Source organism: Theropithecus gelada, chromosome 14 (genome assembly GCF_003255815.1).
Source record: "Theropithecus gelada isolate Dixy chromosome 14, Tgel_1.0, whole genome shotgun sequence".
Classification (NCBI taxonomy): domain Eukaryota; kingdom Metazoa; phylum Chordata; class Mammalia; order Primates; family Cercopithecidae; genus Theropithecus; species Theropithecus gelada.
Genome location: NC_037682.1, coordinates 34383586 through 34409357, shown reverse-complemented (window position 1 = coordinate 34409357; position 25772 = coordinate 34383586). Strand labels below are relative to the sequence as shown.

The 25772-nt window shown below is 38.5% G+C and overlaps 1 protein-coding gene across 2 annotated transcripts in view; it reads right to left on the bottom strand.

Moving 5' to 3' along the window:
* Positions 1–340: 340 nt before the first annotated feature.
* Positions 341–25772, bottom strand: part of LOC112606209 — a 501724-nt gene continuing 476292 nt past the window's right edge. Inside the window, exons 38-40 of one of the 2 annotated variants that reach the window (XM_025356376.1) lie at positions 16393–16543; positions 13735–13902; positions 341–497 (exon numbers count right to left, since the gene is read on the bottom strand). In XM_025356376.1, the coding sequence (XP_025212161.1) occupies positions 13775–13902; positions 16393–16543 (279 nt within the window). In that variant the 3' untranslated portion in view covers positions 341–497; positions 13735–13774. The remainder of the gene's footprint in view (positions 498–13734; positions 13903–16392; positions 16544–25772) is intronic. The other variant, XM_025356377.1, reaches the window with a different exon arrangement.

Genomic DNA, 25772 nt, shown 5'->3' with positions numbered 1-25772 from the left:
TGTTGCTGTGGGGTGGGACTGATGAGTTTTATCAGTGAGCCCTTGTGGGTAGAGCTCTGTCCCAAGTAAATAAAACCAAGCGTCTTCCTGCCCTCTAGGCACTTATCATTTAGTTGGGGAGACAAAACATGCATTCAATATATATGCGGTTTTTTTTCCAATAAGCCACACTATAAACTGGAAAAATCTAGAGAATGTATACAGCTTTCATTAGCATACAAAAATGTCCATGGTGAACAATGCTCTCGATTATGGTATGTCATACGATGAATTTATGGATCTATTGTCTGATTTGTCAATGTTCATTCTTCAAAATAGGCCCATTGAAAAAACTGAGTTATTTTGAAGGATAAATTTTACGACTAATTTTTTTTTTCATAAACTATGCAGGATTGTTATTTAGAAGATTTGCCAAATTTAGAGTCTTCGGCGATGGAAATAATTGGCCTTCTTGTCACAGTCTTCTGTTTATAAGTAGATGAAGAATGTTTTCTTTCCTGTAAGGTAGAGAGAGGGGAAAAAAAACTATATATATGTATATATATATGAACACACACACACACACACATTTATATACACACATAGCATATATGAAGTTCAGTAGAATTTGCTATTGAAAAAAATTATCAGAATAGGTGCATTAAAGCTTGATAGGGTTTGTAAAATTTATAGAGGCATCCCCTCAAGGCCTGATGTGAGTTATGAAATCTAATTTTGTTTTCATAGCTCTGTGATAAAATTTTATCAATGTTATAAAAGGGGTCTTTACTAAGACTGACCGGAAATCTGAACTATCTGGCCAGGCAATAAAAACACATTCCTTAGCAGCAAAGTGTCAGACAAGCAAGGTTTAACTAAAATTGATCGATAAGTCTTCCTTTTACAGTTGAGTGCATTCACTTTACTTCATAGGATAATAGTTTTTTTTTTTTTTAATGGTTTTTCCATTAATATCAGACATCAGTGTTAGTAAGGAACAAGAAAGACATAAAAGAGAGAGGCATGCCATCAAGAAAGAATGTTGCAATCTTTAATGGTAGGGCACTTGTGCTATGACAAAGGCTTATGTGGGTGAGGTTTGGGGATTTTTGTTACTGATTATTACAGGTTGAACTGCATTCCTCCAAAATTCACATGTCAAAATCCTAACCCCCAGCACCTCAGGATGTGATCTGATTTGGAAATAAGATCATTGCAGATGTAATTAGGTAAGATGAAGTCACACTAGAGTAGGGTGGGTCGCTAATCCAATATCACTGATGTCCTTTCAACAATGGGAAAATCTGAACCCAAGGACACAGGAAGAATGTCACATAAATATGAAGGCAGGGATCGAGGTGATGCTTCTACAACCCAAGAAATGCGAAAAGATTGCCAGCTTTTCTTAGTTTGTTCAGGTTTCTTTCATGAAATAGCTTAGACTGGGTAGCTTAGAAACAAGACAAATTTATTTCTCACAGTTCTGGAGGCTGGGAAGTCCATGATTGAGGTGTCAGCAGATTTGGTGTCTAGTGAGGGCTTGCTTCCTGGTTCATATGGTGCCTGGTTCCAATGGTGGCTTATTGCTGTGTCCTCACATAGTGGAAGAGTCATGGCAGCTCTCTTGGGCTTATTTCATAAGGGCACTAATTCCATTCATGAGGCTACTGCCCTCATGACTTAATAAGCCCCTAAGAGTCCCAGGTCTTACTACTATCACATTGAGGATTGGGTTTCAACATAGGACTTTTGGAGGGACACAGATATTCAGTCCACGGCACCAGCAAACCATCAGAAGCTAAGGAAAGTATGGCACAGATTCTTCCTCATAGCCCTCAGAAGGAATCAGTGCTGCCAACACCTTGATCTTGGACTTCTAGCCTCCAGAACTGGGAGACAATACACTTCTGTTGTTTAAGCTACCCGTCTTGTGGTACTTAATTATGGCATCTACTGTGGTCTGCTATGACTTCCAAAATTCATGTTCTGTAAACTGACTCCCCAATGCAACAATGTTGGGAAGTGGGGCATTTTGAGAGGTATTTGGGTCATGAGGGACTTACCCTCATAAATGGATTAATGCTGCTATAAAAAGGGCATGTGGGAGTGGGTTTGCTTTCTCTTTTCCTTCTACCTTCTGCCCTGTGGGGAAGCAGTAAGAAGACCCTCACCAGACACCAGTGCCTTGATTGTGATCTTGGGCTTCCCAGCCTCCAGAACTGTGAGAAATAGACTTCTGTTCTGACACCTTGGGTTGGGCATCCAAATGTAGCTTACCTTGCCTAACTCAGTTGTCATCAGGAAAGTCATCCAAATAAGCAGCAACTAAACCATAAAAACGATCACTTCAAGGCATCTAATGAACTCATTTTCAGAATTACCAAGACCACATCTAACATTTCTGTTGCACTGAAAACTTACAAGGGGTTTCTAGGGAACCTAAATGGAAAACGCAGGCTTTGAGGTTAGGCAGATTTGGGTGTAAATCCCAGTTCTGCCACTTACTGGCTGGTGCCTTTGGCAAAGATATTTCACTTCTTCAAAGCCCAGCTTTCCCATCTGTAAAATGTAAAAGTAGTAGAAGAAATATCTACTTCATAGGGTGGTTGTGAATACTGAATGAGACAGACAACATTTATGTAAAAGTCCAATATGGTGCCTGGTACAGGTAGACACTCTAAAAATGTTAGTGTCCTTCTCTTTCTGTGTTGATGATCTCATTTGAGTCTTATTACAAGCAACTTTCCCAAGACTGCAGGAAGGTAAGACTCAAACCAGGGCTTTGTCTCCAAGTCCAGGAATCTTTCCCTGGAAGGAGCCACCTCCAGGCCTTGGCTACCACAAAGTCATGCTATGACCTCCCTCTGTTGCTCTGGTGAGATTTAAATTGGGCTTCTGAAGGTGAAGGTGACCCCGTATGCAGATCCTGGTGAGCACCTGTAGAAAGGACCTACTAAGCAGATGAACTTCCAGGAATCAGCTGGAAGAGAGAGAGAAAAAAAAATAAAATCATATCTTCCTAATCATATCTTATCACTGAATTAGAATCAGACTTTTAAAGCTGGATGTAACTTGAGAGGAATCTGCTCTTTTCATTTTCTAGAAGAGGATGTAGCAGCTTATATGGTCCCTTGGCCAGTCAGCATCAAGTTGGATGATCTCATGAATCCCAGTCCAATGTTCCTTCCATTCTAATTAGTGTCCTGAATACCCACAATGTCAGCTCAAGAATGGAAGAACCAGAGTAGATCCAAAAATACGTAAAATAGTCTCAGAATAAGCCTTCGTCATTGAAGAGAAATGTGGCTTTAGTGGAATCAAGATGCTTCCTAACTCTGATTCTTACACCAAGACAAGGTGAAGATGGATTTCAAAATGGTGCTGTAACTGCAATGTAATAGAAGGGGAGGGGTGCATCAGTGCTCTCTCATACCTGCCTTTATTTTTTTTTTTTGGATATGGAGTCTCATTCTGTTGCCCAGGCTGAAGTGTAGTGGCGTGATCTCAGCTCACTGCAGCCTCCGCCTCCTGGGTTCCAGCGATTCTCCTGCCTCAGCCTCCCAAGTAGCTGGGATTACAAGTGCCCACCACCACACCCAGCTAATTTTTGTATTTTTAGTAGATATGGGGTTTCACCATGTTGGCCAGGCTGGTCTTAAACTCCTGACCTCAGGTGATTTGCCCACCTTGGCCTCCCAAAGTGCCAGGATTATAGCATGAGCCACCAGGCCCAGCCCATACCTCCTCTTTAGAAAGGGTGAAGTTTGCTCATCTGGGCCTGTAGCACCCAGGAGCTCCTGAAAGAGCTCATGGCAGTTTCAGAGTAGACAGAGGATGTGAGAAGCAGTGACTCTTGTTTGGAAATCTTCTAAATTGGCTGACTCCCATTTACATGCTGTTTCTGGCAGCAGAGATCAGTCTGGGTCACCTCTATGCCACTGAGTAAATATGCTCAAAATTATTACTATTTCAGACAAATGTTTAACTGTTCTCAGATTATCTATGACACCCTAGGCCAAAGTCACAGCAATCTAACCTGGGAGTGAGTTTACTTTACTTTGTGATTTATGGAATGAGAATTCTGGGTGCTCTGTGGGACTAATTTAATACGAAACATTCAGATGTCTGTCTTATAATGCCATTCATCTTTCCTTAGCCTGCCTGCACCAGGGAGCATGTGGTTCAGAGAGCAGCCTCTCCCTTCTCAGCTACAAATCATCATGCTTGTCAAAGGGGGTGACAAGTCTTCCCTTCTAAGCCAGTCTGCCTGCAACCAAGGGTCTGTCTGGGCTCTGATGGAAGAAAAGTGTTTTCCACTCTAACAGGCTGTTGGAGTGTTTTGAAAGTACAGTTGGCAAAGTAGGATTCCTAGTCAACATTGCTTTGGTTTGCCTTTTGGTGAAGGGAATTTAGTCAGTCTATACTGTCTTATCAACGATTGTAGATTTGTTTTATAAGAAAGCAATGTGATGTTCTATGGATTGACATAATGCATGTGAGAAGAAAGTTCTACAAAAATCTAAACTCTCATTCAGTGTAGTACTTATATTTGAAAAGCAGATATTTCAATGCATGGCTAAAAAGGAACAAAAATAAAACTTTTTAAACCAACAAGTGACCCTAAATCTCGCATTCATCCAACAAATATTCATGAACGCCTGCTATGTAGTAAGGGCTATTCAGGTACTGGAGACACAATTCTGAACATTCTGCTTTCAAGGAGTTTGCAGACCAGTGAGAGAAAGGTCATGTTCACAGTGGTAAGTCCTACAGGTGTGAGCAACAGGTACAGGGGGAGCACATGGAAGAAAGTTCCCCACACAGTCATATTAAATGACATGCGAAAGCTGCAGGAAGAAAATGTTCAAAATCATGGAAGTAAGAGAGAATATACAATCTCGGGGAATGGGGGAAAGTTTAGAATGGGTGGAGTGGAGAACTCTGTGAGCAAAGGGCTGAGAACCCAGACTACAGAGCCAGGGGAGCTCCAGATTCCAAAGGCCTTTGGGCACATGGGAAGGAGTTTGAACTTCATTTTGATGGCAACAGGGGCCACTTAAGCTCTTTAAGTGAGGAAGTGACATGATATGATTCTTATTCTAGAAAGATCATTCTGGCTACAACTTTGACAAAGAATTCAATAGAAGCAAGGCTCTGGGGGGTGGTGTGCAATGACTAGTTGGAAAATTATCTCAGTGAGTGATGGCAGTGGTCTGAAGTCAGATAGGGTAAGTAAGCAACTTTGAAGTATTTACAAAATCCTACAAATGAATCCCAGTTTACTCATATTAACAGTTGTATGCTTGTGCAAATGAAAATCAACCTCTGCCGTCAAGTCATTTCCTGAGCGAGGTAGAGTCCTATTGACCCTGGTATGTGCTGCTGCTGCAGTGCCCCTATTGCTGGTGAAAACTCCCTGAGAAGTCTCTTGAAGACATAGCTTTGGTTAAATGTATAGATATGGCCCATATCAACCTTCCCATGGGAGCTAGGTGTTATCTAATGGATAACACTGCTCCATAGGTGTCCTAGAGAATAACAAGGATTTACAACTCAAAACACAGCAGACCACTGTCACACTCAGTGAACAGAACTCATATTTTAACATTAGGAAAGCTGTTGGCAAGTCTGGCCTTTGAGAGTGGGGTAGGAGGACAGAGAGTAATAAAAATAAAAATTCACAATAGGATTTATCCTATCAAAATGACTACATTAAACGAGAGGCAAGGAAAGGTCTGATAAAAAGGGTTTGACATTGGGATTGATTTGAAAAAATTTCCTGAATGCCAATCAGAGAGTGTCTTGAGTTTTACCAATCTCTGCAACATCCACTTCTTTAGACAGACTTGATTATGTTCAGAAGTGTTACTTAAGATCTCAAATGGTATTAATCCTGATACTGTCATCAAAGTCATAGATTCTAACCTCAATTTTGTGTCAGCTGCTTAGAAAATAACATCAAGGTCACCCCACCAAAGTCAGTTTTAAGTGTATACCCAAGGGCAGGCCTCTCACTGACTGATTAGGAATAGTGACAGCCTAGCTGATCCTATTGCTAATTTCTTCCTCAGTGGTGAAGGGAGAAAAGAACCATAACAATGGCAGAAATACATGTCTATGCTAACAATGCCATGTTCACAGCTTCTAAGAGAGATCAGTCCACACTGTTCCTTATGTAGGGAAACTGTGCTTTGCGTCATGTGTCCCTGACATCCTAATCTAAAGGAATGTGTAAAAGCCATCCATTCAATCTTCTGTTAGAAGACACAAAGAAAGTAGTTCAGATGGTACAGTGACCCTGAAGCCAAAATAAATATAAAGAGAAGGCAGGAAAAAATATAAACAGAAGCCATGAAGCAACAGAAGCCATGAGTAGGCAGGTGCCATATCTTAGTGTACAACAGAAGAGCCCTCGGAGAAGTAGAAAGTTCACCTGAGGACCAAGAAGCACAGAGAAACAGAGAAGTCAAGAGCAGGAATGGCAGACTACTGGGGTGGCCACTGGGACCCAGACAGGCATGCGTCTTGAACAGAGGCCACTGTGAAGCCTGTTTGCTGGGCTTTCCTGTGCTTCCTCACTTCCTTGTTAATCCTCCCAACAAAGCTCCATCACCAGAGGTAAACTGAGTGAGTGTCTGTAACTTGAACAAGCCTAACTTAATACACAGTGTCTAGTCCAACATTCACATTTGTTCTCTTTACTGGCTTCCCACTGCACTATCTACCTACCTATCTCCCTCTCTCTCTCTCTTTTTATATAGCACTTATATTATTCCAGCTTGATATATATATATCAAGCACTGATATTATTTCTGTGACCTTTAAAATAGCAAGATTTTATCACCACTGAAGGCAGTTTAATTAATTGGAGAGCTTCAGCACCTCAAACCCACTTGTTTTGCCTCCAATATCTGGGTCCTAGTTATAATCTCTGGGTGGTTAGTTCTGACTCAATAATATTTCCATCATTTCTTAAGGGAATTATGGTGATAAAACATGAATACACTTAGTGTATTGAGTATACTCAGTGTATTAAGTACACTTAGACACACACATACATATATATACATACACACATACATACACACACACACACACACACATATAGATTGCAGTGGGAAGCCAGTAAAGAGAACTAATGTGAATGTTGGACTAGACATTGCTTATTACATTAAGCTTGTTCAAGTTATATATATATAAAGTGCACTTTTATATATATATAATCTCCCAACTCCTTAGCACTACCTACAAAGCCCTCACAATCAAGCCCATGCATGCCCCTTCAAGTTCATCTTGTGCCTGTTACTCCAACATTCTAGGACTATCCAAGCAGTCACAACTATTACATTCACCTTTGCATGCCCAGCAACTAGAACAGTCCTAGTGTTTAGTGTGTGTGTGTGTGTGTGTGTGTGTGTGTGAGAATTAGTTCTTTTAAGAAAAGTAGCCGTGAAGTACTTGAAATACAGCTAGTCTGAATGGAGATGTGCTGTAAGTATAAAATATACACAGGATATGGAGACCTTAGAACAATAACAAACAAGGAAATATGCCTCAATAATTGTACATTGATGATATGTTGAAATGCTAATACTTTGGATATATTGAGTTGAATAAAATATAGTATGAAAATGTCTTTCACACATTTATTTTAACTTTTCTAAAAATGTAGCTACTAGAAAATTTCAAATTACTCACGTGGCTCCTGTGATCTTTCTGTTAGACAGTGGCTACTTTAGACCTTCCTTTGGTAGCTTGAGCATGCCACGCTCTTTCCTGATTCTCACCTCTGCCTGTTCCTTATCACAACCCTCACTCTGCTTCTTTTCATTTGGAATGGCTGATTCATTATTGTCTTTTAGCTCAACTGTCACTTCCTTATATAAGGCTTTAAACATGCCATTCATTAAGTATGTCACCCCTACCTCCCCTCCAGTTATTCCTAACTGAACTTGCTTTCTTTCATAAGACTTAACACAATGTGTAACTATTTATTACACATAATTATTTTATGTGGGTATTTAACTTCTAAATGCCTCTCCTCCCCAACACACAGCATGAGCCCCACAGGGACAGGGATCACATCTGTCACATTTACCTTTGCATGACCAGCACCTAGAACAGTGAGTGCCTGAATATATATATACACATATATTTTTATATATATATATATACACACACACACATATATTTTTATATATATATATATATACACACACACACATGCATATACCATGTATATACCAGCTGATATCTCTCTCTCTCTCTCTCTCTCTCTCTCTCTCTCTCTCTTTCTCTCCTGCATATATATACACACACAGTTTTAACATTGGGAAAGCTGCTGGCCGGGCTGGCTTGGAGAGTGGAGTAGTAGAAGAGAGAGTAATAAAAATCAAAATCCACAGTGGGACTTACCCTATCAAAATGACTAAACAAGAGGCAAGGAAAAATTTAAACTTTTATATTTGTATATAAAAATGTACAAATATATAAAAATGTGTGCGTGTGTGCAGAGAGAGAGAAAAGAGAGAGAGAGAGAGAGGGAGAAACAAACTGGTATATACATGAATTAGGTGTTAGAAAAACTAATTTTCTTTGTATTCTCTGTTTTCCAAGGAAAGTGTCTGTCTTCCAAGTAAAGTGTCTGTCTCTCAAGCTATATGGATTTCATTGATGTGGCAAGAGAACTACCTTGAAAATTCATTTTTCTAAGATAATTTGTTACTGAATTGAAATAATATCTTGTGGATTTTCACACTCTTGGGTGAGCCTGCCAGGGATGCAGGTGCTCAGACTTCCATGTTGACTAGACTTAGGGCAAACAGAAAAGAGAGGTTCAAGTAACTCCTTCACAGGAGAAAGAGCAATGATGGAAAATAGAAATCCTGTCCTTGTTCCAAAGCTCTCCTTTGTACATATAAAAATGTATAAGAAAACTCCAGGAAGCTGGTTATTTTCCCCACCCTCAAAAGTACTCTGCTCCATGATATATGTACTACAGCACTGATATTCTTCCTGTGACCTTTAAAATAGCAAGATTTTATCAGCATCGAAGGCAGCTTAATGGACATGGGAAACTTCAGCACCTGAAACTCACTTGTTTAGCCTTCCAATGTCTGGGTCCTAGTTAAAATCTCTGGGTGGTTATTTCTGACTCAAGAACATTTCCATCATTTCTTAAGGGAACCGTGATGAGGAAACATGAGGCTATTTAGACTCAAACACTCACATACAAAGCAAATGTTTCATTGTCTTCATAGCCCCTGAATACAGACTTTGTTCTTAAAACTGGTACTTATCACTTGGGCCATGCCCTGCTTATAATAAACAGCGCTGTCCCTGGCAGGCCCAAAACTCTTGGCAAAGTTTTTTACACTGTGCTCAAGCTTCTTCCCAGGTGCTTGGTAAAATGCAGATTCCTTATACCACCTCAGGCATAGAGATTATAACCAGTGCTGGGACCAAGCCTGGAAATCTGTATTTTATCTAGCACACCAGGTGTTTCTTGTGCACACTCAAATTTGAGAATCATATTAAGGAAGTGTCTCTTGCCAATACACAAATCGTTCCAGGAAACAGTTTTTACTTTTTAAATGAAAGATGGGATTCAAAGACTCTTAGAGGAGAAAGGCCAGGAAGACGGGAAAAGGCCAAGAGGCAGGGAGGAAGAGGGAGGAGGGAAGAGGGAGAAAAAGTAATGGAAATGAGGCCAATATAATCAGATTTTAGGTTTTTAGAGGCAGTAACCTAGGAGCCCTGGGAAGTTCTCTCCTCTCCTCCACCATAGTCGCTGGCGTAAAGGACACTGCCCTTCAGGAAATTTCCTTTAAAACACAGCTTCCAGTGGTGGCACCAGAGATGACCACCCAGCTGCCTCAGTTGGTCTGACAGAGCTGACATTCCTGAGTATGTGCACCTGAGCTAAAACGCTAATAACAGTTTCCAATATTGAAATTACTGCTCTAGGACTGACAAGCTAGGACCTGATAGGTCCAACAGCTCGACTGAAGCTTGTATCTGCCTGCAAGCCCACAGAGGGATACCACAGACAGTGAGCAATAGCACATCCAATTCAGAATCACCATTTTACTTGCCATAGATATAGAATTTCTCATCACCTTTCTTCTTCTCTCCTTCAACCCAGTTGCATCATGGGCATATACATTTCCTCTGTCATATATTTCTGTTTATACATTTGGTACAGGGTGACAGCCTATGGATAGTAGTTTCATAATCCAGACTCATCGAATTAGAAAATGCTATAGCTGGCAGCAGGTACCCACTGCATATCTACAGTTGCACAGTCCATTTACTTTCATCAGCTTTCTCCCGAGTGGTCTTTGTTGATCTTGCTTTATAGTTGCTTATGGCCACTCAGCCCCAAACCATACCATTTATGCAGAATTCTAATTTATTGTGTTGAGAACAAACCTGTTACTCTTTCTTTCTACTTACTTGGCCTCATGGAGGGGACACGGGGTTGAGATATGTTCAAAGCCAGGAGGGAACCAGAACCAGTGGTTCAATAGAAACAACTAAGAATCACCACTGAGTCTAAATTTCCCATAACTGGGGACATTTGCATCTGATTTTGTGATGTACTAGAATAATGCAGATTTGTGTGTTTTGATCATTCGCTTCCAAATGATGCCAAAAAAAAAACTGCTGCCATGGTGAATCACGAATCTCTCAATGGCAGTCAGCACCCCTGGGCTATTATTGAAGGTTAGCTCACAAATGCTGCAACAACCAGGAGCCACAATTGCTAAGTGAGTCTCTGACAAAAGAATACATTTATATTTATCCTTCTGCTGTCATTTGATCGTTGCTTTGTTTTTTTAATTAGAAAAACAATATTTAGTTATGATAAACAATCAAGGAAAAAAAACAGAGATTTAGGGTTATTGCCCTTCAAAGCTACCTTTGCATTTTGAATCATTACTAATATATCCTGTTTTACAAAGCTGACATAAGCATCCAGATAAAATGCCTCTTATTTGTAAATACTGTTAGTTATTCTCAGAAAGACTGCCAGACTTTCAGGCATATTGCTTTTAGTTTACTTGCTTAGAAACATGCAACTTTACCCTAACACTTAATCAGGCCACAAAAGCTAGAGAGGTGGGCAGAAAAATGCAGTTCTCCTGAGGAAAATCCCAAATGCTTCTACACTGTTGATTAACATCTGGATCACCTTAAGGGTGTTTGTGAACCAGCAGGAAATAAATTTTTGGAGAAGGCCATGGACTTAGGGATGGTTGCTTTAGTATTTAATAATAAATTGTTTTCAGTTGATAGAAAACTACTGAAATCTGACATATATATGAGGCTGATTCAAATTTGATAAACATGTTCCCAAAGGAAATTACTGCATTTATTAAAACCCTAGAATGGCTGAACAGAATTGCAATGGTCTTATCCTACAGTCCTTGCTGAAGGTAGAGAAACTGCTCCACAGTCCACCTTTCAGCCAACCAAAGAGGAAGGTCAAGAGTAAGGAAAGAGCAGGGCTGTTTTTAGTCTAAGCTAAAAGTGGCTATGAACTACCAAGATACCCAGGGCTAGCTGTCGTCTACAAAGTAAGTGTTGCTGCCTTGCTGGTAAAATGTGATGTGTTGATGACTGTTACATTACATCTAAAATCCCATTTACTAGTAATAGAAAAGCTCAGTTAAGACTTTTGCCTCATGTCTCCTGGTGCTTGATACAGCGTTGTGTGATATTACCAATTTTCGCTTCAGGCGTATTCACATGCAACAGTGACGACTTCACGAGAATTTGCACATTTGATCCAGGGTGAAATTATGCCATTTTCATAGCAAATCAACTTTTCCCTGGCAGAAAGGGATAAGTACTTTTGCACCTAGAGAGATGTCTTCGTTTTCAAGGAATGAAAAAAAAAAATTGTCGATAGAGGCATTGTGATTGAGTCATTCTAGGGAGAGGCCCAACTGGCAAGAGTCCTCTTGGCTCCCTTTCCAATGGGGAGCAAGTTTTTTAACCCTTCTTGTTTTGACTTTCTTGCAAGAAAGAAAGAAAGAGAGAAAGAGAGAAAGGGAAAGAGAGTGAGGGAGGGAGGGAGGGAGGAAAGAAGGAAGGAAGGAAGGAAGGAAGGAAGGAAGGAAGGAAGGAAGGAAGGAAGGAAGGAAGGGCGGGCAAAACCGAAGTCACATGCAATTTTTTTCTCCTATATGGCACACAGCTTCATTGGAATACCTTCACATCTCTAACATCGCACAACACATAGAGAAAATGTCTGTAAAAGGGCAAATTGCTGTTGATGTAACATGTGAAATTTCACCTCAATGTGCTTTGCTTTTAGTGGTGTCAGAGGCAGCAGGAATTTATTCATGCAGCCCTACTGATTTGCAGACTGGGAGTAAATACTAGGCGTTTTGCAGCGATTTCTAAGAGCCCCCTTCAGTAGAAATGATATACTGCCTTCCTGCATCACATTAAAGTGGAGGATTGAGAAGTGAGCCCAGCTGAGCCATTCTGTACACACCTAGCCAGAGTGCAATTTATATTCATATAGAGTTGTGAGTGGTTTTCAGAGGAAGACAGGGAAGAAGAACATTTCTCTGGAAATTTTTCACCAAAAGCAGAAACTAAACTCTGATTTGTCACTGCCATTTTTTTTTTTAATGGTTCTTTCTTCTTGTAAATTCTTCCCTTCCTGTAGGATTAATACCTAAGACTGTTAGGGATCTCCCCTGATTTCTTTTTTAAAAATAAACCTTCCATAATTTTTATTTTAAATAGTGCATATATCCTTTCCCTAAGTTTTTGTATTGAAGACAAAGTCTATGACTTTTGATCGCTGGGCATATATTGGGAATTGCCAAGCTTTACTCTCATGAAGAGAATCTAACTGTACCCCATAAAAGGTCCTGCACTGTTACTACAGGTGAAACTGATGAGAAATTGGAGAAGAAGGGATTGATTTGTGTGGCATTTGGTGGCCACCAGCCATTTGATTTGTATTCAGTATATTAAGGATTTTAATATGGAGGTTTGGAAAATATGGTGGCCGAGCCAGAAAGTATCAGGTAGGGTCAAATTTAGTGTTTAGTGGTCAGAGTCTTTTTGTATTTTCAAACATTCCATATATGGAACATATTTTCTATTTGATATATGGAATATTTGATGGAATGTTTGATTATACATAAAAAGCATTTTACATAAGCTATTTGATCCTGTGAAATTGTATTTCACTAATGACTAGTAGTTTCCTTTTTTTCTTGGAAGAAAATACACCAATGATAGTTATTTTGCTGGCATTATTTTGTCTAGTTTTGTTGTCCTTCCAGGAACAAATTTGAGGCATCAAATGTCACTTTATGTAAAATGCGGAGGGTAATAACCTTTATAAAAGATCGCATAGGGCTGAGTGCAGTGGCTTATGCCTACAATCCCAGTACTTTGTGATGTCGAGGTGGGAGGATTGCTTGAGCTCAGGAGTTCAAGACCAGCCTGGGTAACAAGGCAAAAGCCCATCTCTACAAAAAATATAAATATTAGCTGGGCATAGTGGTGCGTGACTGTAGTCCCATTTTCTTGGGAGGTTGAGATGGGAGGATCACATGAGCCCTGGGAGGTCAAGGGTGCAGTAAGCTGTGATTGTGCCATTACACTCCAGCCTGGGCGACAGAGCAAGAACCTGTCTCAGAAAAGAAAGGGGGAAACTGCATGAAAATAAAAGAGATAAATAATCATAATGTCATAACAAACATGACTATGTGCACATAGCTATACCAGCAAAATATAGCAGAAAATCCGATGGTTCTGATAGAAGTTAACTGTGGAGATGTGCCAGAGACAGCAGCTTTGTGGATGGTGACACCACAATGTCTGTGGCTTGAGGGCCCTCCTGCCTTCGGATTCTGACATAATTTGCTCTGATCTCCATCAGTTGTTTTAACTCTGTTAAAAAAAAAAAAAAGAAGAAGAAGAAGAAGTTGAGAGACAAGTCAATGTTATAGAAAAGAATTAAAAGTCCAGGATGATGAAAAACTTGAAGACCCCTCACAAATCCTTGGCTCCTACCCTGGGCTCTCTCATTACAACTTTGACTTCTTATCACATCAGTTATGTGTTAATAGTCTTTGGATTGCTAGAGAGTGGAAGTTGCTAGGGAGGACTTCTTTCCAGGTTTATTATGAAGCCTGAATTGGAAGTTAACCTAGGGCTGGTCTAAAAATTGGACCCACTGAAAAGATAGAAAGCAGCAGTGAGAACAGTGTTCAGATTTTATGGCAAATGGCATAAAACACTCTTTTAATTTCGTCAGGGGCTTGTTTTGAAAGAAGCCATTCTAATAGCTTCTGGTTTGTTTTGCAAAATCCAATTGATTCTTTTAAAAATCCAATGTGATTCTTTGATGACTAACTTTCACATACTAAATGTTCTTTGGTATTATAATGCATAAAATAAGTTATTATAGAGTGATTTTGAAACTCCCAGACTGCTTTATTTTTTTCCTACATACTTAAGCCAGTAGGTCACAGAAAAATCATGAGTGGAATGATTAATTAATTAAATGTCCCTTAATGGATATAGGCATATAGTTGCATTTCTATCTTTTCTTTTTTAAAGCATTCTGAATATTTAGATTTCTAATAAATGATTATTACTAACTTAATTATTTCAGGAAAAAAATAAAATGGCAAGAGTAAAATAAGTTTCTAAAGAATGACTAAATCAGACTTTCTGCAATCAGAGACTTCCTGTAATTTCCTAGAACACATATAGCTCATTGGAAAGAACTGAGACAATAGGAGGAAACCACTAATCCTTTCACCATGAAGGTAACATAGGGAACCTATTGTCATAGGAAAGGAATAAACTTTCATATGATGGTAATCTATGTGTTTATAGAATTGAAGATGCAAAAATGAACATTCGTCTCCATAGCTTTATCAAAGATACACAGAGCTAACATGGAGGCAAATGATAGAAAGAGTAATATTTGCATTTCCATTTTTTTTCTCTTCCAGTCACAGTTTTTTATTGTCGACAAGTTTGTTTCTGGGAAGGCAGCCGACATCTCTCTCTGTCATTGGATACCCTTTTGGCTAGCTTGCCTGAAGCATATTTAGCTTTATTTATCACACAGGCTCAATGAATACAATACTGCAAGGAAGGTGTGGTACAGGCAACAGAAGCCCATCCCAGGAATATGAAAGACTAAGCCCAGATAATGAAGGGACTGGGAAGGTACCTCCTACTAAACACATTTGCTCACTATTTGATTGCACTCTAATTATTTCATGTGTGTTCATATTCTTACTTAGATTGAAAACTCTCAGAAGAGGAGCCTAGCTTATGTTTATTTTATAACCTACATACTTTGGGGATACAGAAAGCTATTAACTAATACTTACTGATAATAAGGACCTCATCATTGGTGTGTTCTTCTAAGTACCCATGTAGTGAGGGTCACCAAGAGCCAGGGTGATGGGTAGTGATGGGTGATGGGAACAGCAGAAAACAAAGAATAAAAGGACTGGTGCCTCATCCATAATGTAGGATGGTGCAGGGGGAATATTTGTGGCTTCCCTCAGAACAGTGCTAGGCATCCTAATAAATCCTGTCTCCCTACCTTTTGGTCTCTATTTCTATCCTTTTGTCCCTTCTGGGCAAAATGTAAAGATACAATCGCAACTGTTTTGAAGTTTTTGGTTTGCCTACATTACATATAACATAGTAATAATAATTTTATGGTGACTTCTTAAAAGAAAATATCTACTATTACTAATATAGGAATGCCAGGCAATTCATTACCTAATCTTTTAGTTTCCTTTAGAGTGATAACAATGTTCTTTGGAATCTCCCAAAAATTATATCTTTGCTAATATATACCTACCTACAAAAACAGGCTTTAAATTCATCAGGGTATTTAGGATAAAGAACTAGAGTTCATTCAATAACAAATATATGTCCTTTTCAATATCTGTCATTTATCAAAGAAAATTACCAAGGAATAGACAAGATAATAACTCTAGAAAATATTTACTTATTACTAAAGAAAAGAAACTACAAACCATATAATTACTATTAATAAAACATTACGTTTTAAATAATTTGAAAAATAGGAAATCAGTGGAGCTTCACTTTCCTCAGGGTTCATACTAGGGGAATACCTTCAAATGAGGCTCTCGGTATTTCTGCAAATAAGCCCCCTGGATAAGGTTCAAGATTAACTGAAATACGATTGAATTCTCCAGAGCAAATAGTGTTAACACGAGGTTCCAGGACATAAATACATAAATTTAACTTCCATAACATGGAGTAGAAATGCTTGGGGGAGGATAATTATTAAAGGTCATTGTGATGGGATATAAGCTCTTCGAAGAGAAGACCGAATGCTTTAATTCTTCAAAAACTTGATGGAAAAGAAAGTATCACACATACCTTTTGGGGTTTTGAAACCATGTCCCATAGACACACAGATGACCATATCTCGCTCTATGTCGTCCCAGGACTGAATTGGCTCTCCATCGGGGGTGTACAGTGCTCTAGCTGGGTGGGTCATTTTGAGACGAGAGGAGCAGTCTTGCAGCAGCTGAGACACAGAGGAACAGCCACATTTGAATATGGAATGACACAATATGATCATGTATCAAAGAACCAACTCTTCTAAGAGAACTGTTATCCCAGTTTGATTATTTGCCCACTGATAGTTAAACATAGGTGTAGAAGGGATGAGATGAAGGGTTCCCTAAAGTGCTTAAACAATGAGGAGCTTCAGGACTCTCCAGTGAAGCTTACCTTGTAGTTCCATATTTTTTCATGGAAGAAAACTACTCGCTATTTAAGAAATTCCTAAATATGATAAAAACTGGATTGAAAATCTAGACTTCTCAAAATAGCTAAAAACAATTTTTTTAATGACCAAGGAACTAGAATATCAAAAGGTGAGGAGACCCAGGCTCTGGCCTCTTTGTTACTTCAGACAGGTAACTTTGCTTCAAAAGAGTCTCCTCAATGATAAAATGAAAATTTTGGTCTAAGACTTCACTGGCTCTATGATACTATGATTAAAAAGTCTTTTGTTTTCAACTGACACATTTTAAAGCTTCCTAGAGAGGCCTTATTAAACTTCTCTCAATTTGTCTTGAATACTTACTCATAAAAACACATGTAGAGATACAGTGTCAATGGTACTAGAAAGATTAGTCAACATGCTGCCAGACCCTTGAGGACAATTCCATTAAAATGTGAATAAAACTTTAAGACAAAATAATAAAAGCAAGCAGGAAGAAAGTGAGAGGTTTCTACACACCTGCCTGTATAGCTTTCACCTATTAGAGGGCCAAAAGCCTGTTCCCCCAAAATGCAGGTGCCAAGTTCACATCATCCCTCCAAATGACCATCAATACTTCTGTTTATAGATCTGTTTAGAGGCTATAACTCACAACAAGGCAGAATGGCAGGGGTTGGGGCCGGGCATGTTATGACGCCTTGCATCTGGCAACTGCATCAGTAATATGAGCCAAGACAAGAAGAGTGATGGAGTGATGAAATTCAAAAAGTGCAGCTTTTCACCCAGTATTTTGAGTAAGGGACAAATGGATTGAATTTAATAATAATTGAAATTATCCAAAAATATATTCCCCTCTATAGAATAGGATAGTCAGAGAGGACCAACAGGAGAGTAGTCTTAAATGCAGCCTTACTCCTGCCAAATACCATGCAGTCAGAAGCAATTTGATTAAATACTCTGCATACAAACCAATCCTTCAACTTAAGTGTTGAGGGAGGATTCTGACAGCTCCCAAGCAGATGTCTGGGGTGACCAAAGAGAACTAACCTATTCTGTTATCAAAAGATCTCTGCTTGTACAAGGAAATATAAATAGAAAAATCAACAATAGCAACAATGTAAAGCTTATAAAAATACTGTACAACATAAAAAAGAGTACATTGTACTCAAGGTGAAAATTTTGAAAAAAATTTATAGCAGCAGTACATTTTCAAAATATCTGTGTTGTGTTCCCCCCAAATTCAAAAAATATGACTTCCATAAATATACACACAGATACACACAGAAATGAGACAACCATAGCTTAAAGGAAAGGAGTATTGCTGAGATACAGGAGAGATGCTGAGGCTGCTGATATCAGTAACATTGACTAAAACATACACATTTCTAGGGACTGTGTATTTTTCTTTTTTCTTTTTCTTTTTCTTTTTCTTTTTTTTTTTTTGAGACGGAGTCTCGCTCTGTCGCCCAGGCTGGAGTGCAGTGGCCGGATCTCAGCTCACAGCAAGCTCCGCCTCGCGGGTTCACGCCATCCTCCCGCCTCAGCCTCCTGAGTAACTGGGACTACAGGAGCCCGCCACCTCGCCCGGCTAGTTTTTTGTATTTTTTGGTACAGACGGGGTTTCACCGGGTTAGCCAGGATGGTCTCGATCTCCTGACCTCGTGATCCACCCGTCTCGGCCTCCCAAAGTGCTGGGATTACAGGCTTGAGCCACCGCGCCCGGCCTGGGACTGTGTATTTTTCTAAAAGTTCTCAAAAACAATCTAATTTTGTTTTGTGGAAATAATTATTGTCCCCCTTTTGTTGATGAGAAAAATGGAGAACAAAGAGGTTAAATATAATAACCAAAGTTGTATAGCTGCTAGTGAGAGAAGAAATAGGGTTTCAAGTGAGGATGGAGAGAGAGCTGAATGACAAGAGGAGAGAAGGTAAGAAAGAAAAAAGACTCAATATTACAGAAATTTAAATCAGTATTAGGGCAGACTAGGTGGAGAAGATCTCACAGGATACGGAGAAAGGAAAAGAGATAAAGTATATGAGAGAAAAAAATATTTAGAATGTCAAGACATTAGATATTATACCTATACATTATTGGCATTACTGGAGAAGAATCTAGAATACATTAACCTTAAGCAGTTATCAAAAAATAGAAGAAAACTTTCCTGTTCCAAATAAAGATCCATGTCTTCAGATAAAGTAGGCTGACCTAGGATAAGGCAAAGTTTATGAACAATATTGTTTCCGTAATCAGTTCCTTCCAGTGGGTTCTTGGTCTCGCTGACTTCACGAATGAAGCTGTGGACCCTCACGGTGAGTGTTACAGTTCTTAAAGATGGTGTGTCTGGAGTTCATTCCTTCAGATGTTCAGATGTGTCCGGAGTTTCTTCCTTCTGGTGGTCTTGCTGACTTCAGGAGTGAAGCCGCAGACCTTTGCAATGAGTGTTACATATCTTAAAGGTGGCACGTCAGGAGTTGTTTGTTCCTCTTGCTGGGTCGTGGTCTGGCTGACTTCGGGAGTGAAGCTGCAGACCTCCACAGTGAGTGTTATAGCTCATAAAGGTAATGCAGCCCCAAAGAATGACCAACAGCAAGATTTACTGTGAAGAGCAAAAGAACAAAGCTTCCACAGTGTGGAAGGAGATCCCAGTGGGTTGCCGCTGCTGGCTGGGGTGACCAGCTTTTGTTCCCTTATTTGGCCCCACCCACCTCCTGCTGATTGGTCCATTTTATAGAATGCTGATTGGTCCGTTTTTACAGAGTGCTGATTGGTGCACTTATAAACCTTTAGCTAGACACAGAGCGCTGATTGGTGCGTTTTTACAGAGTGCTGATTGGTGCATTTACAATCTTTTAGCTAGACACGGCACTGATTGGTGCATTTACAATCCTTTAGACACAGAGTGCTGATTGGTGCATTTTTACAGAGTGCTGATTGGTGCATTTACAAACCTTTAGCTAGACACAGAGCACTGATTGGTGCATTTACAATCCTTTAGCTAGACAGAAAAGTTCTCCAAGTCCCCACTTGACCCAGGAAGTCGAGCTGGCTTCACCTCTCAATATGACTAAAATTTAAATATTACAGAGCAAAAAGTATGGATTTCAAGCATGGGAGAAAAATTCAGTTATATTTACACTTTGTTTTCTGTAACACTGAATACCAAAGAAAGTGAAGCAAAATCTATGAAGTTATGAAGTTTTTAGGGGAAAAGATTTTAACATAAGAATTCTATATCCAGCCAAGTTACAATTTATGATTAAAAGAAACAAATGATGTCATCCTGTAAACAAAACCTCAGAAGACATATCACACACAAATATTTCAGATTATTAAGAAATGAATCAAATTTCTTGACTATGGGAAAGTCATAATATAAAATGACTAATGTTAAGCATTAAGACTATCAGAACATGATACACCTCCTACAAAAGTAATCAGAAAATAAATGAATTAAAACTTTTAAAATAAATCTTCATAGAGAAAAAAAAAAAAAATGTGAAACGACCAAAAAAGGCAGTGGGCAGGAAAAAGAAAACCAAAGTATTCTTTCTCATCTTTTTTTTTTTTTTTTTTTCTGAGACAGGGTCTTACTCTGTCTCCTAGGCTGGAGTGCAGTGGCATGATCGGGGTTTGCAATGAAGCCTTGACTTCCCTAGGCTCAGGTGATCCTTCCACCTCAGTCTCCCGAGTATCTGGGACTACAGGCGTGCACCACCACGTCCAGCTAATTTTTGTTTTTGTAGAGACAGGGTTTCACAATGTTACTGAGGCTGGTCTCAAACTCTTGGGTTCAATGAATCCTCCCACCTCAGCCTCCCACAGTGTTGAGATTACAGGCATGGGCCAATACACTCGGCCTTCTTTCTTATCATTCATGCAGACAAAAGATGTTGCTTTCTTCTTTTGTGGTTGTTAAGAATTTTTTTTAATGATTATAAGCAATGCAATAAAACATAAAATCAGATTAAGAGAAACAGTTATTTTAAAGGAGTAAGCAAAATCACCATCATGTGAATTTAATATGACTTCATTCTTAGAAAACTTACGTGAATCAAATGAGAAATTAACAAAAATAAAAGCACTTAACAAAGCGTCCAAATACAAAATAAATGTTAAAACATTAATAGTTTATCTGTTTACTGAAAATAGGCGTTTTGAAAATACAGTGGGGGAAAATCTATCCCCAAAACAAAATCAACTAGAAATAACAATTATTTAAAAATCTAAGACCCTTGTAAAAAAAAAAAAAAAAAAAAAAGCCATAAAATTTTGCTGATGGACAGGAAAAAAACTTATACATAAGTCTTTTTTATGTATATTAAGTATATTTTAATATATGTAAAAAATACATAAATAAAAATATCACAGCCTAGTTGTAGAAATTGAATAATGTAGAAGGTTTACATTCTTAGGAAATTAATAGTCTAATACAACTTCAGTCAAAATCCTATAGGATGATTTTATGGTGTTGAACTGTAATTCCAAATTTCATCTTTAAAAATCAACAGGCAAGAATATTCAAGTAAAATCTGACAACAAAGTGCAACAATGGGCAACTTCTTTCAGATATTAAAATATAAATATATATAATTTAAAAAGTAATACATACTTTATATAATTTAAAAGCAGAAGCTAGTATATGTAAGATTTTAGCACAGCATTGGTATTCCAACTTAGAGGGGAGGGAAAAAAAAGATTAGTCAGTGAACAGAGCTGAGAAATTTTAAGCAAACAAATAAAGCAGAGAAAATTGCTTCACTCAAATTTTACACCAGAAAAAGGAAAAAAAGGAAAAGTAAGAGAAAAATACAACTTTAAAAAAATTAGATGAAAAAACAGGTGAATCTTTATATGACCTCAGGATGATAAATATGAACATTAAGAGCAATGAACAAACTTATAAAATGTATTACTTTCTATACATTAAAAAACTCCATAGACACAATAGTAAATTGGAAATTTCTTACAATAAATCTGATAAAGTTACATGTAATACCCTTACTACTTAATAAAGAGCTTTTATCAATATGAAAAATATATATAATAGAAAAATAGCAAAAGACGTAGGGAACTCAGAGATAACCAATAAGTGATAACATAAATAAAAATCACCTCAATGAGTAATTAAAAATATATAAATTGAAATATGGGTATAACATTTTTCTTCTGTTGAACCTGTAAATATGTTTTTAAATCACTGGATTTTGTTGCAGTGTTGTTGATATCTTCATGTATGCAACAGGTGGATGAGAATTCTCAATATCTACTTATGGGAGTATAAACTCCTGAAACATTCCTAGAAAACACTTTGGTGATAGGTATCAAAATTCTTAGGCATGTTTATTAACATGACCTAGCAATCCCTCTAGGAAATTATTTAAGGAAAATAATCAGAAAATAAATATAGATTGACGTATCAATATGTTCATTGCAGCACTCTTTATAATAGCAAAAAGTGAAGAACAACCAAACTGGCAAATAATAGAAAACTGGATGAATAAATAATACATCAATTTGATAGAAGGTTATGATACCATTGAAAATAATGTTTTTAAAGAATGTTAAATTGGCCAGGCATGGTGGCTCATGCCTGTAATCCCAGCACTTTGGGAGGCCGAGGCGGGCGGATCACGAAGTCAGGAGATCGAGACCATCCTGGCTAACATGGTGAAACCCCGTCTCTACTAAATATTACAAAAAAATTAGCCAGGCGTGGTGGCGGGTGCCTGTAGTCCCAGCTACTTGGGAGGCTGAGGCAGGAGAATGGCATGAACCTGGGAGGTGGAGCTTGCAGTGAGCCGAGATGGCACCACTGCACTCCAGCCTGGGCAACACAGCGAGACTCCATCTCAAAAAAAAAAAAAAAAAAGAATGTTAAATTATATGGGGGGAAAAGTCACAATAAGTGAATAGAGCAGCTTGTAAAACTGTATATACATGTGATCTACTATGATCACAAAGGCAAAAAGAATTATCATTGTTTAGAAATATATACACTAAAATTGTAATAACTGGTTATTTGTGGATGATATAATTTTCATGTTCTTCTTGGTGCTTTTATCCTTTTTCTAATTTTAATACAATAACTACATGCTGTTTCCTAATTAGAAAACAGAATAAATGTTATTAATAAAAAATTCATAGAGATTATATTCAAAAAGAGATTGCGGTAGATACATATGGTTTTATTTTATTATTTATCTAAATTTTCTATAATAATAGTCACTACTTCTTCTCAGGCTGTTACAGACTGGGTGGCTTAAACAATGGGAATTTATTTCTTGCAGTTCTGGAGTCTGGGAAGTCCAAGATCAAGGTACCAGCAGATTCAGCTCCTGGTGAAGACTTGCTTTTTAACTTGTAGACAGCCATCTCCTTGTTGTGTCCTGACATAGCAGAGAGAAAGAGGTCTCTCTCTCTTCCTCTTCTTATAAGGCCACTAATTCTACTGGATTAATGCCCCACCCTTAAGACCTCATTTAACTTAATTACCAACTAAAGGCCTTATCTCCAAATATAGTCACATTGGGGTTTGTGTCTTCAACATAAATTTGGGGCACAATTCAATCCATAGCAGTCACTATTTTTTTTTTTTCTACTCCAAAGAAACCAAAGGGTATGGCAGTTGAGTTTCTATCTGGAGTGGGAAAAATGAGGAGCTATCCTAGAAATATATAGAGATAGGTATCTGAGAGAAATTTGTGTAGTTTCAAAAGATCCCAGAAAGATGGATTTCTTGTATTTTTCTTTACCACTAAAATGTCACTGTTCTATAGAGATCATGTTTTCTACTTACAAACAGAAAAAATATATATAAATAATTTAACTAAAACATACTTTAAAGGCAAGATATAAATTTAATCTATGGTTATTTTACTTGATTTCTCCTAAGACATATTTATATGTAAAGTCAATAAATTTAGCAAAAAACAATTTTTTAATATGAAAATAAAGCATTTTATCTGCTGTAACTGATGAAATGCTGCTCCTTGAAGGAGATAATGACACATCATGCATGGAAGACATAGACTAAGCTCTGACTCAAGAATGACTTGTACTCATGTTCAATATTTTATCTTTATTCTCTCTGATAATATATTTTCAATGACTTTTTTCCTTTATTTTGGTTAACATTAAAAAGATCTGTAAGGCATGACAACAGCTCCTTTAAGGGGAAGATAAGATGTCTTTCAACTTCTACTTGCGACACTGTGATGCTTTAGGCACTAAAGCAGGGTTAGGAATGCTTTTTAAATTCAAATTGGTTTCTTTTAACAGATCAACATAATGTGTGCTGTAAGATGTATGTAGCCTAACATTAACTTTGAGGTCTAAAGTGTTCAAGCCAGATTCCTTAGTAGACCAAATATGTTGGCATTGAAGTGTTCTGAAATCTACCTTGATGTTTAGAAGGAAGGTATTTGTTATTCTTCTAGGATCTACTTTTTAAACTTTTCATGCCCTGTGGTTGCCAATTCTACATATACTAGTCCACTAGAAATAAGTATGTTAAACAGAAGCAACTTAATGTAACTCTCCAAAGAAAAGTATTGTTTGGCCAGCTGTGGTGGCTCATGCCTGCAATCCCAACACTTTGGGAGGCCAAGGCGGGTGGATCACTTGAGGTCAGGAGTTCGAGACCAGCCTGACCAACATGGTGAAACCTCATCTCTACTATAAATACAAAATTAGCCAGGCGTTATGGTGCAAACATGTAGTCCCAGCTACTTGGGAAGCAGGAGAATCACTTGAACCCAGGAGGTGGAGATTGCAGTGAGCTGAGATCATGATATTGCACTGTAGCCTGGGCAACAAGAGCAAAACTCCATCAAGAAAGAAGGAAAGAAGGAAAGGAAGGAAGAAGAAGAAAGGAAGGAAGGAAGGAAGGAAAGAAGGAAGGAACGAAGGAAGGAAGGAAAGAAGGGAGGGAGGGAGGGAGGAAGGGAAGGAGGGAGGGAGGGAAGGAGGGAGAGAAGAAAGGAAGGAAGGAGAAAGAGGGAGAGAGAGAAGGAGAGAAAGAAAGAAAGAAAGAGAAAGAGAAAACATTGTTTAGAGGAGCAAAATTACAAGCCTACCTAAGCATCTTGTAAAGCTGTTCAAAAAGTAACTCAGTGAGGCTTGTGCATGGAAATGTAGTGCCCAAGTCACATTCTGCCCTAAAAGAATGTAACAAATACAGATGAGTTAAAAAGAAAAAAGTAGACATTTTCAGTACAATTAGGTTCTAAGATATCTAGTCACATTACGACCTTTAAAGACATTCTTAGGCTGGGCGTGGTGGCCCACACCTGTAATCCCAGCACTTTGGGAGGCCAAGGCGGGTGGATCACCTGAGGTCGGGAGTTCGAGACCAGCCTGACCAATGTGGAGAAACCCCATCTCTACTAAAAATACAAAATTAGCCGGGCGTGGTGGCGCATGCCTATAATCCCAGCTACTCTGGAGGCTGAGGCAGGAAAATCGCTTGAACCCAGGAGGCGGAGGTTGTAGTGAGCTGAGATCATGCCATTGCACTGCAGCCTGGGTAACAAAAGCAAAACTCCATCTCAAAAACAAACAAAAAAACAAAATAAAGACATTCTTAATTCTGTTTTTCAAATGTATCTAAACTTACTGAAGTATCCTCTTTAAAGTGTATACTGTAAGTTAAATGTTTTTGCAATAACAAAGTTCATGATGAAGAAACACTGTTCCATAATAATTGCTCACCCACAGTCTGTTTTCTGAGTTTTGTTTTCATAGACCAGGTCTCCTCAGGTGGGGCACATGGGCATCATAGAACTATTGCATGCTCCCTGTGGGCGTGAGGTACTTGCCTATCCAAATCAGAAAGACCTCTTTTTCATTCCTTTAGCTTCTGCTCATGCCTTCAGAACCATTCCTGGGCCAAGGAAGAACACTCTGATTTCGAGATTCTGTAGAATCAGAGAGCTGCCGCAGGAATGGGAGAAGACAAACGCTTCAGGACCATAGAAGGAGGGGCACAGGCAATCATAAATCAGAGAAAGATGCTGGTCCTGCAGAAAG